Source organism: Macaca thibetana, chromosome 12 (genome assembly GCF_024542745.1).
Source record: "Macaca thibetana thibetana isolate TM-01 chromosome 12, ASM2454274v1, whole genome shotgun sequence".
In the NCBI taxonomy this organism is placed as follows: Eukaryota; Metazoa; Chordata; class Mammalia; order Primates; family Cercopithecidae; genus Macaca; species Macaca thibetana.
In genome coordinates this window covers 63,118,457-63,137,764 of record NC_065589.1, presented here as the reverse complement: position 1 = coordinate 63,137,764, position 19,308 = coordinate 63,118,457, and the positions used below count along the sequence as shown (strand labels likewise).

The window sequence follows — 19,308 nt, the reverse complement described above, 5'->3', positions numbered from 1 at the left end:
GATTTACTAAACACATGGTATGTCTCTCCATTTATGTAGGTCTTCAATTTCTTTTCTCAGCATTTTGTAATTTTCAGTATATAGATCCTGCACGTTTTTTAAAGTGTATATCTAAGTATTTCATTGTATTGGGAAGTGATTATAAATGGTATTGCATTTTAAAATTTTGATTTCCAAATGTTCATTTTTAGTATATAAATATAATATGTGGTTTTTTGTTTTTTTTTTTTTTTTTTTTGAGACAGGGCCTCACTCTATCACCCAGTTGGGAGTACAGTGGTGTGATTGCAGCTCACTGCAGCCTTGACCTCTTGAGCCCAAGAAATCCTCCCACCACAGCCTCCTGAGTAGCTGGGACTACCAGGTGTGCACCACCATGCCTGGCTTTCTCTTTTTTTTTTAGAGACAGGTTGTGTTTCCCAGGTTGGTCTTGAACTCCTAGGCTCAAGTGATCTTCTTTCCTCAGTCTCTCAAAGTACTGGGATTACAGGCTTTTATTTTTATTTGTTTTTCTTGCCTTAATATAGTGGCTAGAACTTCCAGCACCATGATGAATAAGAGAATTGAGAGTGGACATTCTTCCCCCGGCCTTGGTCTTAGAAGAAAAACATTCAGTCTTTCACATTAAGTATGCTGCTACCTGTAGACTTTGTTTAGACACTTCTATTAAATCAAGGTAGTTTCCCTTTATTCCTAGCTTGCTGAAAATGTGCGTTGGGTTTTCTCGAATGCTTTTACTGCATTAATGGATGTGATCATGTGAGTTCTCTTCTTTAACTTGTTGATATAGTAGATTATTTTTTTTTTTTTTTATACATGGAGTCCTGCTCTGTTGCCCAGGCTGGAGTGCAGTGGCGTGATCTCAGTTCACCGCAACCTCTACCTCCCAGGTTCAAGTGATTCTCCTGCCTCAGCCTCCTAAGTAGCTGGGATTACAGGCACACACTACTATGCCCAGCTAATTTTTTAATATTTTTAGTAGAGATGGGGTTTTGCCATGTTGGCCAGGCTGGTCTCGAACTGCTGACCTCAGATGATCTGCCCACTTCGGCCTCCCAAAGTGCTAGGATTGCAGGCATGAGCCACCGTGCCCACGTGGTAGATTATTAATTTTTAAATGGTGAGCCAGTTTTACATACCTGGAATAAATCCCACTTAGTTATGGTATACAATTCTTTTCATACATTGCTGGATTCAATTTGCTTATATTCTGTTGAGAATTTTTTACTCTAAGTTTATGATATACTATTCTGTAGGGTTTTTAAAAATGATGTGTTGTCTGATTCGGGTATTAGGATAATACTAGCCTCATAAACTACGTTGGGAAGTGTTTCCTCTTCTTCTATTTTCTGAAAGCAACTGTATAAAATTGGTGTCAATTTAAAAAATCTTTGGTAGAATTCTCCACTGAAACCATATGAATCCAGAAATTTGTTTTTCAAGTGCTTTGTAATGATAAATTCAGCTTATTTGATGGCTATAGGTCTATTCAGATTTTCTACCTTTAAATTTATATTTAGGTTTATTTATTTTTGAGATGGAGTCTTGGTCTGTCTCCCAGGCTGGAATGCAATGGCATGATCTTAGCTCACCACAACCTATGCCTCTGGGGTTCAGGTGATTCTCCTGTCTCAATCTCCAGAATAGCTGGGATTACAGGCACATGTCACCACAACAGGTTAATTTTTGTATTTTTAGTAGAGACAGGGTTTCACCATGTTGTCCAGGCTGGTCTAAACAACTGACCTCAAGTGATCTGCCCACCTTGGCCTCCTAAAGTGCTGGGATTACAGGCATGAGCCACCACACCCAGCCCAGATAGTGTATGTTTATTTTAGTTGAATTTTAGTTATTTATGGTTTCTGAAGGACTGGTTCATCCTTCTCACTTGTCACATTTATGAATACAAGTTTTTAATATTTGCTTATTATATTTTTAATTGCTGCAAGTTCTGTCATAATATCATGTATCTCATCGGTATCTCCTTTCTTGTCCTCATCAGTCTTGCTAAAAGCTTACAAATTTCACTGCTTTTATTAAAGAACACGCTTTTTGTTTTACAGACTTTTCCTCTGTCGCTTTCCTATTTTCAAGTTCACAGATTGTTGGTGTAGGTCTTTATTACTTCCTTCCACTTGCTTGTGGTTTGGTTTTTCTATTCTTTTCTGGCTTCTTGGTTGGGAACTTACTTGAGAACTTCTTTTCATTTCAAATATAAGCATTTAAGGCCATAAATTTCCAGCTCTGCACTGCTTTAGCTTCATCCCACATACTTTACACTATGTTGTGCTTTCATTTTCATCTAGTTTTTGCTTTGAGACTTCTTCTTTGATTCATAGATTACCTAAGAGATACGTTGTTTAATTTTCCTGTTATTTTTCTACTACTAATTTCTACTTGATTTCATTATGGTCAGAGAAAATATTGTATATGATTACAGTTCCTTCAGATGCATTAAGGTTTGTGTTATGGTTCAATATATGGTCTACCTTTGTGAATAGTTGTATAGGCACTTGGGGAAAAAAGTGTTCTACTGTTATTAAGTAGAGTTCAATATAAATTAATTAGATCATGTTAGCTGATTGTATTGTTCAGACCTTCTAAATTCTTGCTTATTTTGTTTAATAACCCTATCAGTTGCTGAGAGTGGGTCCCCAACTGCAATTGTAAATTTATTCATTTCTTTTTTCTGCTCTATCAGTTATTGCTTCATGTGTTTTGAGGCTCTGCTGTCTGGTGTATGAACATTTAGGATCATTATGTCTTCCTGGTGAGTTGAACATTTTATCAGTACATAATGTCTTGCTCTGTCTCTAGTAAATTTCTTTACTCCCTACTTCATCAGACATTAATATAGCTACCCCTGCCTTTATTTTTTAAATTACTGTTTGCATGATATATTATTTTCCATCCTTTTACTTTCAGCGTACCTCTTATTGATTTTCAAGTGAGTTTCTTGTAAGCAGCATATAGTTGGGTTATTTTTTTTTAATGCACTTTTTCTTTGGATTGGTTTATTGAGGCTATTTACATTTAAAGTAATTATTGATGTTAGCCTTTAAGTCTGACATTTTATTATTTGCTTTCTGTTTTTTCCTTTGGCTCTTGGTCCTCTGTTTCTTTCTTCTTTCTGTCCTGTGGCTTACTTGAACACTTTTTAGGACTCCATTTTTATTTATTTATATTTTGGTTGTATCTCTTTCTATAGTTTTCATAGTGGTTGCCATTAATATTATAATGATATATGTATGTGACTTATGGCAGACAATTTACTGGTATCAGCATTTAACATCCCTACTTTCAAATATCACAGTTTTTAGCATCAGATGATTATAATTTGTTTCAGTCATCAAATATGATTTACAAAGCTAATGAAGAAAATGATAATGTAACGATTAATTTTACGTGTCAACTTGACTGGGTCACTGGATGTTCAGATATTTGGTTACACATTATTCTGGGTATTTCTTCCTGCCTGACTGCCTTCCACCTGTGACATTATTTTTTTTTCCCTGCCTTCAGACTCAAATTGAAACATTAGCTCCTCTTGGGTCTTGAGTCAGCCAGCCCTCAGGCTAGAACTACACCATCAAATCTTCTGAATCTCATGTTTTTTGAACTTAGGCTAGAATGACACCATTGGCTGTCCTGAGTCTCCAGATATCCTACAGATCTTGAAAATTAGAGGCCTCCATAATTGTGTGAGCTAATTCCTTTCTCCTACAGGTTCTGCTTCTCTGGAGAACCCTACTACAGGTAGTTTATTATGTACCATATTTCTGTTCTTTCCATTGTTCTTTCTTCTTTCCTTCTCAAAGCTCCAAGATTCATTCTTTTATCATTTCCTTTCTAGTTGAAAAATTTCTTTTAGCCAATATTTAAGGATACACCTGTTAATGATAGATTATGCTGCCTAGTACAAACCCCATCTCATGTGATGATATTTAATTTCAGGCAGTATGAAGTGACTTTCCCCAGAGCTGCATCTAGATTTGGGGTGGGTTGAGGAGGGTACTTACAGGCTTACATGGTTCCAGGGCTCAGGTAGGAGTGTTTATGGCCCGGCTGTCACTTCTGCACATGGACATCTGCTGAGGCATGTTTATTTCTGTCTGATATTTAGTCATTAGTTCATGCAGGAACTGTGAGGTATTTCTGTGCTGTGTTACATGTAAAACACTATCCTGCCACTGTCCCAGTCCAACAGAAAAGACCATGTCCCTGTGGTTCTCAGGTTCTACCAGCAGCTTCGGTACTCCCTAAGCCCACAGGAAATCATAAGACTGCCTCAGCTCCACCTGCCCACCCTTGCTAGGGGCCAGGAACACCGGGGTCTTACTGTCTTTGTGGACCGTTCTGTGAGACAGAAACTCACAACTACTTTTTCTGGAAGCCAAGACCCATCTGTGGTTTCTGTTATTTCCACTTACCCCTTGGAACTGGATGGGGAAAGCATTAGGGATCTTTAATATGCAAACTAAGTTACCTCAGCTCTTTTTGCTTCCCCTTTGAGTCTCTCTTCCACAGCCCAGAGTATTCATAAAACGTTTGGCTAGGGAGACAGTGCTGAGAAAAGGATTTTGCTGCTACTTATCATAAGTCCCTTGCTCACTTTGGTACATTGATTACACACACACACATACACACACACAGCAGACTGGTTTCAGGTACACTCTAAGAATCTTCCTGTTGTTCTAAAGCTCAGATCTAAAAGTTCTATAAATACCCTGAATACTAAATTTGGCAGAAGACTTCCAGTGGCTAGGGGTCAGCCACCTTTTATTACTAGAAACATGTCTCAACCATCACCCTGTGGACCCAATTCCCATCCATGCCAACTCCAACACGATAAAACCAACCCAGAAGAGGGGAAGTCACCTCTTAAATTAACAGTTCTTGGGAAGAATATCTACAACACATATTTTTCTCTACAGGGGTGAAATGGGCTTCGATTTTCTTCCCTGTGTTTGTTTTCTGGGACTGTTGTAACAAAGTACCACAAACTAAGTGGCTTACACAACAGAAATTTATCATCTTATAGTTCTAGAGGCTAGAAGTAAAAAAAAATCAATGTGTTACTTGGGTTGGTTCCTTCTGAGGGCTGTGAGGGAAGGATCTATTCCAGGACTCTCTCCTTGGCTTGTAGATGGCTGTCTTCTCCCTGTATCTCTTCTCACATCATCTTCCCTCTCTGTGCATATCTGTCTGTGTCCAAATTTCTGTTTTTTTTTTTTTTTTTTTTTTTGTAAGGATATCAGTCACATAGGATTACAGCCCACCTTAATGATTTCATTCCTCTGTAAAGACCCTTGCTCTAAATAAGGTCATATTCTGAGGTACTGGGGGTTAGAATTCCAATATATCTCTTTTTTTTTATTTTGTGGAGAAACACAATTCAACACTTAATACTCTCTGAAGCCAAGTGATGGGCAAAAAAGGAAGACCGGCATTTTGTTTCCTGTTTGAGTGCCTGCTTTGTCAGTGAGCTTGCCAGCCTCCCCTGTGCTACCTAAGCAGGAAAGAAAGCCCCCCACAATCCACTCCACCTGTACTTGCCTAGGCCCCAGCAGTTCCAGGTTTTCAAGAGGAATGTTCATTCTCAGATGGATTCTGACCTCAATCCCCAAGCATTGATGCACATGAGAACAGAGGACACAATCTTGTCAGGATTACCATAGTACAGAAGAAAGAGGCACATACAGTCAAGGAATGAAGGCTTTTGCTAACAACTATGAGCAAGCTGGAAGATGCAGCTATCTCACAAGGGACTCTCAATGCCTAAGGGACCACCTGGGGGATCCCTTCATCCACAGGGTCTGTTAGGAGGATGTATGAGCCACAGAGACAGCCAAAATAGTAGTCAGCAATTAAGAACAGCATTGCCACCTTGCAGAGGCTGTAAGGTAAGGTAAACCTCCGCCTTTTCATCCTTCTGTTTTCCCACCACTAGGCTGAAGAGCAGGCTGAGGCAGGGGTAGGGTAGAAGCTCATGTGCCCAGCCCTCCACTCTAAGTTCTAGAGTCCATCTAGACAAATCTTAATTTGGCAATAAAATGTTGTTTTTATAAATAGAGTTGAATCTTCTAAATCAAGGAATCTTTCTGAATATACAAAAGTGAAAAGCTATGAGTTGAGAGAGTGTTAAGAGAGCTGCTACCCAGCGAAACACAAATTTGAGAGATCAAAAGTGAGGAAAGTGACCAAAAAAAATGAAATGATGTCAGGCTTGAACCTCATTAAGTGGAGACTCTAAATAGTAGATAGTATACACATGCACACATGATAGTACTAGGTATATTCTGCTTTAGTTCCTGCTGTTTCACTTAGCATTATATCATGGACAATTTCTCCTATCACGAGATATTCTTCAGAAATATAATTTTTAATGACTATGGTATTCATAGATATTTACACTCTAACAGATGCAATTCAAACTTTTACTCAGGCTATTTGTGCTCTAACTTAGGTATCAGTTTTGAACCTAACACTAAATATATATATATAATGTACAATATTATTAATTAATAATATATATTATTATATACAATATAATATATAATATTTTTCTCTACAGGGGTGAAGTGGGCTTCGATTTGTTATATATTATATATTATTGATGAATAATATAATATTATACATTATATATATATATATATATATATTTTTTTTTTTTTTTACTTTTTTGAGATGGAGTCTTGCTCTGTTGCCCAGGTTGGAGTGAAGTGGCACAATCTCCACTCAATGCAACCTCCACCTCCTGGGTTCAAACAATTTTCCTGCCTCAGCCTCCTGAGTAGCTGGGATTACAGGTGTGTGCCACCATGCCTGGCTAATTTTTGTAATTTTAGTAGATACGGGGTTTCACCATGTTGCCCAGGCTGGTCTTGAACTCCTGGCCTCAAGCGATCCACCTGCCTCGGCCTCTCAAAGTGCTGAGATTACAGGCGTGAGTCACTGTGCCTGGCTGTAACACTAACTACATTTTTAATATATAACTATAGGTAAATCAATACACCTTGGAATAATTATAATTATCATAATAAATAGAAAATGGAAAAATAATTTTCTACTATTATAAGTGTGTATTTTATATCCTGTAAGCCCCTTTACTTTCTTTCACAGCATGTTAAATATTGACTGAAGAAAACAATTTAATGACATTAAATCATCAACAGAGTAAAAAGTAGTTAGATTTGGCTTGAAATACAAAAATTATTTATTTACAGCACACCAAGAACCATGTAACAGCACTGAGTGAAATTTCAACAAATGTTTTCTCTGTATCATCTCACTTCAAGCTGGGGCCTCATTACAGAACAAACCCTTGCTAGAGCAGGATTTGGAGCTCTTCCCCCACATTTGGGAGGAGGCTTATCTTGGCCTCCCACCTCAACCCTTGGGAGGAAGCCCGCCTTTTGTAGAAATCTTTATCATAGATAACGATACATTTCACATTTTTCTTTAACTCTGTCACAGTGAAGATACCCAATGACCAGCAATGTAGAGGAGGAGGGGCTGCCCAAGAACAACATAAAGGATGTGAAAGATTGTTTAGAATTCAGGGCAGAGGCAGAAATGCAAAAATTCCTGAGCTTCTGCCTCTATCCAGCCCACAAGGAAAGGGTGAGAGGCAAGTGAAAGTGATAGATGATGGTGCTGGATTTCAGAGGGAAGCCTTGTTGGTTTTGGCAATGCCTGTTCCTATTGTTAGAACACCCAGCACACTGCTGGCAACTCTCTAAAAGAATATGACAAGTTTAACATGCAAAATTAATGCTCTTCTCCTGCATCATAGGATGTTATAAATAAAGCCGTAGCTTTTTATACACTATCAAATGGTATGCCACCCAATAGAAAGAAGATAAAGGAAACCCAAGAAAGCTAATTTTAAGAGAGGGGAAAAATGACATCACTGATGCATTTTAAACACATTTCAAAATACATTCAGAAGTGTTCACACATTGTGGGGATACAGGAAGTCTCTGGCCCCATATACAAATTGCACGCGTGTGTGTACATGTGTGTGTGCCAGTGTATGTCAGTGGGTGTAACAAATATTTCAAGACGTGACAAACAGCTCATGGATTTTACCTGTAGGAGAAAGAGTACATGTTATCATGGTGGCCCAGTTTTAAGGTAAAAATTAAGTCTTGTTCTAAATCCTTCATTTTCCAGACCAGGACCATCTCTCCCCACGGCACATGGAACCCGGGACCCTGCCTCCTACCTGTGCTGCTGTTGCTGCTGGGGCTGGCCTGGGCGGGCGGTGGGGGCTGCCCATCACTCAGCTGCTTCACTCGTTTGCGGTGGGATTTGCCGTTGGAATGCACCTGAGCCTGGGCTGCAGAGTTCAGCTGGATGTTGCACACCTCACAGAAGGAGAAAAGAATTTTCTTTTTCTCTTTGCTCAACTGGTCCTCAGGCCTGTCGTTCTTTATCCCCTTTTCTTCAAAGCCCCGTAGAAAATTTGCCATATTCATGATTCCATCTTCAAGATGGTTGTCAGGGCTTAAGGAGTACCTCATGCCTAAAAATCAAAACAAGTACAAGTGCTTCTGAAATTATATAACCCTTCTTATTTTCTAGTATGATTACAATTCATCTTTAATGGTTTGTTTAAGTTAAAAGTTGCCCAGCTACCCAGTGGTTACTACTAGAAAAATAATCATCAGAAGTACCTAAGTAAGCGAGTATGGTCTTTCAGCGTGAGTTCCTTGTGCCTGGTGGTTTTGGAACAGAAGTTCCTTTCGCCTGGAGCCCTTTTACCCCATCCTTGCTCGTCTTCCCATCACCTCCCACCCTCTTTACTCTTTTAACTTCCCATCCATGAGATCTCCGCTGGCAAATTACCTTCTACATGAAACCCTTTCTGACCCTGGACACAAGGCAAGATCTGGTTATATGCTCACATCGTGCTATGTGACACCTATCAGAGTATGCATTTCTTAGGTAATTGTGCACTTACTTGGCTTATGTCTGTCTCCCCATTAGAGTATAAGCTCTATGAGGACAGTCACTTCATCTCTGGATATCCCTTAGGCCTACAACTGCACCTTTTACATAATAGGCATTCAAATTTTATTGAAGGAAGGAATAAATGATGGTATGAATCTGGGATTGTGAAAATGTTCATGTGCAGACACAAAAGTATACACAATCAGCATACACCTGGGCATATACAAACAGATACATGCCTTAACTGCAGGGGAGGTAACAAAGAACAAAACACCGTATGTCTGCAACTTACATTGGGCTGTGTTCTAAACGTCCCTTGATAAGTCAGCCGACAGGAATTTGGACATATTTTCTTATCCTTGTAGTGAAACAAGTTGTTTTTCGGTTTCCAGGTTAGCCCATTAACATCAATTTAGTATTTGATGGAGTTGAAATGTAGAACATCTGAAATACAGAATAATATAAAATTTTAGTAAACTGGTAATTGAAAAAGAATAAAATAGAATAAGACACAATTTTGTATATTTTTAAGTATTGTTATTTTCTTCATTTGTTTAGATAAAAGTACAGAGGTAGATTACAGACTAAGGGAAGATTCAAAAAGGATTTTCAAAACTTTGAGACCCTTGGTTGATGAAGATTGTCTTGACATTTTTTTTTCAGTGACATTTTATGTAATTTTTCATTTTAGTTAATACCAGGAATACCAGCATTTTCAAAATTATCGGTGGGTTTATGACAATGTTTTGGTTTACAATTTGAATAAATAAAAAGACACTTCCCAAAAAGAAAGGGGAGGGGAATTTGGCAAAAATTAAGGGAAAAGGGTACGTGTGAGGAAGAATGGCTGAGGTGGCAGTGCTGTGCCATAAGAGATGAAGAGTTTATATGAAGGAAGGATCGTGGCTTGTAAGGGACTTCTGCTTATAGAACAAAGAAAGCAAGGCATTGGCTTTCAACAGTCCTTTTGATCCAAGTTTTCTCAGAGCTCTAAGAAAAGGAATGAGCTACTAGAGACAAGTCCATATTTGGAGTGTTCACAAGCAGGATGTTTAAAATTCAGAAAAGGCATAACCATAAAACCAGATATTGATTCTAATGTACAGTATGCCAAAAAATCTCCTTGTACATACCCATACATCCAATTGTGAAGGTTGTTCGAACACTTAATTTCGATATGCAAAATCTACTTGTCCCTTTTAATTCTTTAACCTGATAATGCCATTTTAAGGAACTCTCTTACACAAAATTTTCCAAGTCAATCTATTCCTTTTAGCTCCGGCCTTAAAGTCTGCTCAAACTATGCAGAAATCAGGTTTAAGCAGTTCCTGTAGCTAAGCTACAGAAAATAATTCAGCTATAATTGAAATGGGGTTTGAACTGCACATAAATATTTTTCTTTTATTCCTTAAACCTAAGATATTATGTTATCACAAAGTCACTTTTCTCATACAACTTAAGAAAATATCAGTGCTGTATTAGTTATGTTCAAATATCTATATCTTCTCTTAAAATATTAAAACACATAATAAGAATTAGTTGAAATAAGTAAGTGATTTTTAAAATGAGCTCATTACTAACATTTTGCCCTGTCTAGAAAACTAATCCACTGTGAAACATAAGAAAAGCCAGTAACGTTTAACCTTGCAGAACGAGGCCAGGCACCATCGTACTCGATCATTGAAACCTAAGTTTATATTTCAACCCAAGCAAGCAAGATCCTTGACTCAGCGGAGAACTGTTGACACTTTCATCTGACAATTTAACCTTGGAGGTGCCCAGGCTTGTCCATATTGCAAACTAATACATGGTATTTCACAGACGCGAGACATACATCATAATGTTCCTACGACTCTTTTGTTTGCATTATCTTATAAAAAATAAAGCCATGTTACCTGTGCTTTTATGATTGTCATTTATCCTGGAAAGTATTCTACTTTTGATTTATTTAAATATACATATTTTAAGTAGGAAGAAAGAAATCTTTCATATAAAATAAATGGCTCTTCTAGAATTCTGTAACCTTTCAGAGTACCAGCATCTTTCATAACCTTTCAACTGTATTTCAACTCTCCAAGAGTTACTCTCACAAGTGATTTCCCAAACCTCCAACATCGCATTCATGGGCCACTCTAGAAAAGATCCAATGCCTGGGGGTGGGGTATGCATTCTGTTCACCAAATCCCAATTTATTAGTCCTAGTTCTGCCTTCACACTTCCTTCTCTCTCAGGGGAAAAATAAGGTCAGCTTCTGTTAATAGCCACTTGCAACCAAAGTATATTTAGCTGCAGAGGTCTTGGGGAAAAGACCTAGAGGTGGCAGAGAGGCAAGCTATCAGAGTCTCTGCATCCACTTTTGGCCTGAGATGATATAATTTCTAGGCTTATAATATGTGTGAATGTGATAACATTTATAATGTCAGCTTTCTCGCTAAGGGGAAAGTAACAGTGAGTTTAAATGGAAGAAGAGAGAAAAATCTCACTTTCTATTTTAAAGTTTTTCATCAGACTATCTTAATTACATGTTTCACTTGAGTGGGAGAGAAGGACCTTCGGGGGTGTCTGATTTTAAACAGAGCAGTGGGCAGCACTGTGCTTTGGACTGCCAGGAATGACTGTAAGAAAAGTCAGGAAAACTGAACCAAAAATTCTATGCTTTTTTTGTATTATTTCACCAGATTAGATGACCAACAACTTAACATTTGTAAGAGAATAAGATATTTTAGTGCAGGCAAAAGAATGAGAAAAGGTTGGTTCTTGAGTTGCTGCTTTTGGAGAAAAAGAGCTGATGAATTCAAACTGGACAGTCAGGGAATATCCAAAGGAGTGATTTTAAATCACTAGGAGGCAATCCATCAGGAAATTTTCCAATGTTACAACTTTCCCTAGGATTTTTCCTGACCTGCATTGTTATCCAATTGTTTTCTATAATTATTTGAAAAAAATATATGACACTGATCTGGGGGTAAAGACATCTCTGTTGCACATGTACAGTAAAACAATCTTTGACTCAGAGTGGCCTCATCAGAGGGAGAACAAGTTAAGAGACTGCCTCCCCTTCTATGTAAGTGTGAAAAGGCTCATTCTCCAACTCAAGTCAATCAGTTTTATCCACTTCCCATTAATTCCTTAACCCCTAACAACTTGGCTTGCAACTCCTTTCCACAGGTAGTGCTTGTCTTTGCAAAGTCACTATAAACACTTCTAATTGCCAAATCCAAGATGGCCGTTTCCTTACTCCCCACTTTCCCTGATGTCCTCGTGATGCTCCCTCGCCAGGGTCTCTTCCCACCTCTGCATTCCTGAGGCATCGTGTTCACAAAGTTAGCACAACACACAATTCTTATATTATTGGTTTAATTATTTATATAGTTTTATGACATGTATATGGTTTTACTTATTCACTCGCTCATTTCAGTATATTGTTACAGACTAGGTAGGCAGAGGGCAGGACGCCAGGGAGAAAACAGTGAACGTGGTCAAGGAGATGTCTGAGAGGACCAAACAATCCAATGAGAAATACAGAGGAGAAAACAAGAAAGTTACAACAAAGAACAATAAATTCTTTGGAAAGGTATACATTTTCTTCCCTTGCTAGATTTTAAGCTCCTTGAGTATAAAAACTATGTTTTATTCATCTTTGTATCCTCAGCATCTAAGATTGTGTTTTGTATAAAATAGGCACTTAATCAATGTTGGCTGAATAAATGAACGCGCTGTATTTGTGTGGGAGGGTGTGAGGTGAGCGGGGTGGGAGGTCAGTGTGATGTGTGTGTATATGTGTTTTATGTGTTTGTGGTCTGTGGTATATGTGATGTGTAGTGTGTAGGGTGTGTGTGGTATGTGCTGGGGTGTACAGGTGTGGAGTGTGTGTGATATGTGTGTGGTCTGTGTATGGTATTATGTGAGTGTGATGTGTATAAGTGTGGTGTGCATGGCGTATGAAGTATGTGTGGTATGTGTGGGGGATGTATGGGGAGTATAGGAGGTATATGGGTGTAGTGGGGGGAGTGTGTGGTATATGTAGTGTGTGTAGTATGTGTGTGGTATGGGCGTGGGGTGTATGCGTATGTAGCATTGGTGGTGAACACAATAATGAAGGTCAGTGTTTTCTTTCTTTTTTTTTTTTGTTTTGAGACAGAGTCTCACTGTGTCACCCAGGCTGGAATGCAGTGGTGCCACCTTGGCTCACTGCAACCTCCACCTCCTGGGTTCAAGCGATTCTCCTGCCTCAGCCTCCTGAGCAGCTGGGACTACAGGCACACACCACCACATCCAGCTAATTTTTGTATTTTTAGTAAAGACAGGGTTCCACAATGTTGGCCAGGATGGTCTCGATCTCCTGACCTTGTGATCCACCTGCTTTGGCTTCCCAAAGTGCTGGGATTACAGGCATGAGCCACTGCACCCAGCCAAGGTCAATGTTTTCTAATTATTTTAGCTTGTATGTGGGCTAGGCACACAGCTGTTTGCATTCTAAGATTAGGAATGGTAATAACGGTGTGCTCCCCAAGGAAAAAGCATCATCACTCATCTGCAAACTAAAATCTCAACTGTTTAGGACAGTCTTTCATCCTGTAATTAAAAATAAGGCTTAAAGTTCAAATTCTGACAAAACATGGGTATACTGCGTCAGCATCCATGTGACATTAGCTCTTTCCTGCAACCAACTTTCTCAGGCAATGGAACACGGGGTATTGTGGGAAAGTTTGGGGAATACTTTGTGAAAGTTAAAACACGTAGATGGAGAAGATATAGGGCTCTGGCATTGCTTTTTACCCATTTAACTATGTTGAAATGCCGGTACTGCCTCCTGAACTTCTACGCATAGGGAGGCAAAAAGTTGAGTTCTGAGTACCAGACTACAAACAATTTCTTTCCCCAAAATACAGTTTCGGAGAAAACTAAGAGAATGTTCAGAGAAAACTAGAGAATGTTCATTTCACTGAATGTTTTGGTATATTTCATAATAGGATTCAGATATGAGAGGCTGTATTTGATCCAATTCAACTAATCATTTATTAAACACTGATTATAGACAATACGCTATACTTGGCCCTATGGTTAAAGAAATGTATAAAATTAAGAACCTTAAAAAATAAAAAGCTTGTGATACACTAGAAGAGGCTATCCTTCTGCTACTTGTTGTTTAGGAGAGTGACTATGGAGAACTCTCTGCATAACAGTCCCCAAAATACTTTGAACTTTTTACATTTGAATGAAATTATTGCTTAGTAATTGATTTCACTAGACAGTTTTTTGGTCTCATTTTTTCCCCAAGTACTTACTGGCACTTTGTTGAGTACTAGTGAAATAGATTTTAATTGGGGTGCTCTGGTCTAGTGTGAATCCCAAGAGATTGGGATTATTTGACATCAATGGATGAGTCAGAAAAACTGACATTTAAATGTTCCTAGCAGTTTGTTTCCGTTGTGGAAAAATTTTGAACTCAGCTTTGGAGGTGCACTACTTCTTTATTTTGGAAAAAGCATCTTAGAGGATCTTCATATTATGTAAAGGTAAAGCATAGACGCTATTCTGCAATGGAGGCTCTGGAGATAATATAGCTCCAAGGAACTTAATCTGCTTTCCACAATCATATAAAAGGTTGTCTTCACTGTGACACAGCTGCATCTCTGCAAATTATCTTTTCTTTCATAAAATATTTCTTCCCTGCAAGTGGATTTAAATTGTATTGTCCCTGAAAGTTTTTGTTAGATGCTGGGAGATGAATGTGTTCAAGTAGTTAACTACAGGAGATCAGTGGGGACTGAAAGCTGCAAGAACATGAACACATCTTACCTCCAAAAGAACAGCCTGGAATTGCTGAAGCTTGAACTGGACTATACTGCATGGGCCCCATATTTGGGGTCATTCCTGATTGAATAAACCCAACTTTGGCGAAAGTACTGATGTTGTTCTGAATTATCCTAAGAACTAAAGAGAAAGACCACACGTTTGTGGAAGGGTGCGAGAAGGAAGAGATGTTTTCCCTGTCAGTCTTGCCAGAAGATTGACAGGGGGCAGGAAACGGACACTGAGAGGTATGAGACTGTGACTGTCTCTGGGCCTGAGGGAACAGGAGGCCTAGGATCCAGACATATGAATCTTGTTCCAGGCATTCCTGCTGTGGAAGGGCAAGCTGACCCTTGAAACGGGGTGACAGGCCTGAGATCGGACAGAGAAGATTTTGCACAATACAAAACACCTGAGGAGGGTTTTGGTCCATGCAGGGAACCCCCATATCTATTTACAATTGTTGAAGTATCCTCTTGTATAACATCCCACACCTTTTTAAAAAATCTTCAAACCATCAGTGAAGTCATGCAAACATCACAATTGATCTTCCTATTACTGTGAGGAATTGTGCAAGAGTCTGGGATGGCATCTGGGGTGAAAGCCATATATGGAAGAGGAGGAACAATGGGCCGAGGGATGCTGGTGACCAATGACAAGGAAGTTAGTGGTCCAAAACCACACAGCTGGTTAAGATGTTGAACAACAACTGGCTTGGGATATCTCAGGGGCTCAAAAAATGTTCAGGATGGGAAACTGATAAAACATTGGAATTCTTGCAGCTAGTAGGGGAGATATTTGAACTATTTTTTGAATTAGGTAATATGATGGGCAAACAGGCTGGGACATTTATGTTACCTAAATGTAAAGAAGATAAGGCTACTTTATTCTCACTTATTATTGTAGATCCAAAGCCAATCAGATGTCTAGCACTTACAAGGTTCTCCACAAATCTTTGACAAAATAAAATAAGTGTTATGATTAATTCAGCTATAGTTCAGCTTCAGCCAAAAGCTGATAGTTAATTTGTTCCTGGCCTTCAGAAGATCCAACTGTTCAATACCTATGTAAATCAGTATCTTTTCTAGCATACTTGTTCATCAAAGTATCTCAAGTTATGGTCACATACAAATAGCATAATGATGACAATAATGAGAACAAGGAATGGATTTTATTTTTAATGCAAGAATATCAATTGTATATGTATATTTCAGATAAAACTAAATTGAAAGTATTATTTTATGCTTATGACATTGAGACTCTATCGGTAGAAGGAAAAGTATTTCTTCTTACAAGCATAAAATGTCACAATAATTAACATGAAAGCTCTTAATTTCATGAAAAAACAATTACAAAATTTCTTAATTAGTTAAATAGAAAAATAAATTGACAGCTAAATGTAGCACTAGCTAAGTAACTATGGACAAAACATATACATACTTTGAAATACACATATCTATTAACAAATACTATTAGGATGGAAATTATATTATACTATAACTCTAATCTTTGTAATGATATTAAATAAATACTTAAGCACTATTTTTTTAATTTCATGAAGGCATGAACTTTTCTAGGAGAAAACAGAATCTATTTGAGAATTATTCTCATCTTTTAAAGATGAATTAAAAGCAAAAGATCAGCTTTGCTACCTCTAAATAAATTATTACCTCAAAAAGATAATTAAGTAATACTTAACTCATAACACAATTTTTACTTCCTCATATCAAGAGGTTTTTTTTTTCTTTTTTGGAGGGGGCAGCGGGGATGCATGCTTGCTCTGTTGCCCAGGCTGGCAGGCAGTGGCACGATCTAGGCATGCTGCAACCTCTGCCTCCTGGGTTCAAGTAATTCTCCCACTTCAGCCTCGCAAGTAGCTGGAATTGCAGGTATGTGCCACCATTCCCGGCTAATTTTTGTTTTTTTAGTGGATACAGGGTTTCACTATGTTGTCCGGGCTGGTCTCAAACACCTGAGCTCAAGTGATCCGCCTGCCTCATCCTCCCTAAGTGTCAAGAGTTATTTTTAATCATATAATTGGGCTTTATTCTTAGTCAAATACTGATTTTAACAGTTAGCTTTTGGTATTCAACCAAAATGTGTATGCAGTGTACCCCCAGCTATGAGAACAAATAATCTTTATTGACTGGGCTCCATAGTCTTCTTTATATGAGGAAGTCTAGATTCCATTCTCCCTCCACCCTGCAGGGCACTGCTGTGCAGCATGAAACAGCAGCAGAGCACAAGACAGCAAACTGCAAAATATAACCAACATAAAAACCTGGGCAAGGGCAGATCTTGCAGCTCTGTTCCTCCTGCTACGATTTCCAGGGCTGGAGTGCACTCATATACACTTTCCTAAGAGGGTCCTGGAAGCACTCCAGCAAGTCAATAGCTGAGTCTTCCTGGAGGTGGGACTGAGCTCTTCTACCTGCTATGGAACATTCTATGGGTGGAAAGGAACACAAGCAATTGAACGGATGGATTCCTACAAGACAGACCCATCCATCAAGGAAGTAATATTTTCAGTTCACTGAATTCTCAGGTCATCTTTACAAGTTTACAAACAGGAATGGTATTCTCTGGATTTTGCTTTGTGGGAAAGTATAGGTAGAGTCAATCAAAGAGAACACATTACATAGTCTAGTTTTATTTCCAGTCATAATTTCTATATGGTCCATCTAAACACATTTTTGAAATTATTGCATTTTTATTTATTATAAAAGTAATTTATATCATTCTAGAAATTCTGGAGAATACAAAGAACAGAAAAAAGATTGGAGAAAAATCTTCCATATTCCTACCTAAGTGAACCACAGTTTGTTACATGTGCATAACAACAACAACAAAAAAGTGAACCAAAAACATTATATGTTTACTTCTGGTCTTTTTCATTTATAATTGATACACAATAATCATTCATGTTTATTTCTAGCCTTTTAAATGTGCATATGGTTTTCACAGAGTTCTGGTTAAATAACAGACTTGTTGAGAGTTGAAATACATAAACGTATTAGGACTGAGCTCTTAAATTGATTATATTCAACTACAATTTCATTAACAAGAAGTTGATGATCTGTTTTCCTCTTGTATGGATCAAATGCAACTGTAACCAGTATTCTAAAAATCATAGTGCTGTAACAGGGGTTGCCTTGGTCAGGGCAGTCAGACGATGGTGAAACTAAGAGCTAAAGAATGAAGAGCAGTAGAGGGAAAAACACTGCAGGCAAAGGAGATCCTATGTACAAAGGTCCACAAGCGAGATGAAAGATGGCAGGTGTGACAAACTAGAAGCAGCCTAGTCCACCTAGAGTGGAGAGAGCAGGGCAGAATGAGATGTGAAATAAAGCTGCAGAGCAGAGCAGAGCAGGGCCTGGCCGTTCATGCAGGCCTTTGCAGGCCAATGTGAGCTGTCAGTCTAGGGAAAGTGCAGAAGTGCCTTAAACTGGGGGCCTGATATGATCAGATTTGAGCTGTGAAAAAACCACAACTGGATTCAAAAATAGGGTGCAGAATAGAGAAGGTGTCATGTGGATGCGGACAAGTTCAGGACTATTTCAATTTTCCAGGCCAGAGAAAATGGCACCCGGACCTGGAGGGTGATGGTGACAGCAGTGGAAGAAGTGGATTAATTCCAAACACTTGGAGAAGAAACATCCCATCCACATGTCTTGGATTAGGTGGGCCTGGCGGCAGAGGGAGAGACTAGTGTCAAGTATGACTCCATGGTTCTAACCCCTGACTGGGTCTTGAAAGTACCTGGGCACAAAAAAATGATAAATATGCGAGGTAATGGATATGTTATTTACCTTAACTTAGCCATTCCACAATGCACCCATATATTAAAACATGATGTTTATATATTTTTTATTCATTAAAGACATAATTTTTAAGTACCTAGGACAGTTTTTAAAAATATTGATGCCAGACTCCCATCGCTACAGATTCTGATTTAATTGGTTGCTGCTGGGGTTGGAAGAGAGGGTAAGTGGGTGTGGCAGCTGGGCCTAGTAGCATTACTCTTCACAGGGGATTCTAATGGGCAGCCAATGTTGAGAACCACTGTGCTAGATTGCCGCTATTTGAGAGTAGGTTCTTCTCTAGTCTGAGACCCTACTGGGCAGCCAACAACAGACTTTACCCTGCCACCAACAAGATGTGGAAAGAGCATTTTATTGCTTCATGTTAGAGAATGAACAACAGTATTTCCAGGGTCTCCTTTGCCCCTAGAAAAGACACAAAAGTCCAGGCTGTTCGTTCCAGAACCTTCTTCTCAAATCATGGATGCTTCCCTCTCATCTCTAAGGCACAGGTGTCCTACAGGGCTGGCAAGATGGGGCTTCCTGACCCACACCATGGCTGGGAAGCTAGAGTCCCATACAAAATTCTCAGGAGTTAAGCCCAGCTCTCATTCTCTAATTTGAAGAATTTCTTTGAATAAACATCACACTGCCTCTCTGCTTCCTTGTGTTTTCTGTTTTCCACACTTCCATTCTGTCTTCTTGGAGTAACTGTCACTTGGTTTCCAGCACATACCTGGAACTGAATCAAATGTGC

General features: G+C 38.8%; 1 protein-coding gene across 2 annotated transcripts in view; it reads right to left on the bottom strand.

Moving 5' to 3' along the window:
• ZNF385B (zinc finger protein 385B) overlaps positions 1-19,308 on the bottom strand; it is a 423,520-nt gene that overhangs the window by 321,962 nt on the left and 82,250 nt on the right. For both annotated transcript variants that reach the window (XM_050750566.1, XM_050750567.1), the window contains exons 2-3: positions 9,248-9,399; positions 8,228-8,527 (exon numbers count right to left, since the gene is read on the bottom strand). In XM_050750566.1, coding sequence (XP_050606523.1) covers positions 8,228-8,525 — 298 coding nt within the window. In that variant the 5' untranslated portion in view covers positions 8,526-8,527; positions 9,248-9,399. The remainder of the gene's footprint in view (positions 1-8,227; positions 8,528-9,247; positions 9,400-19,308) is intronic.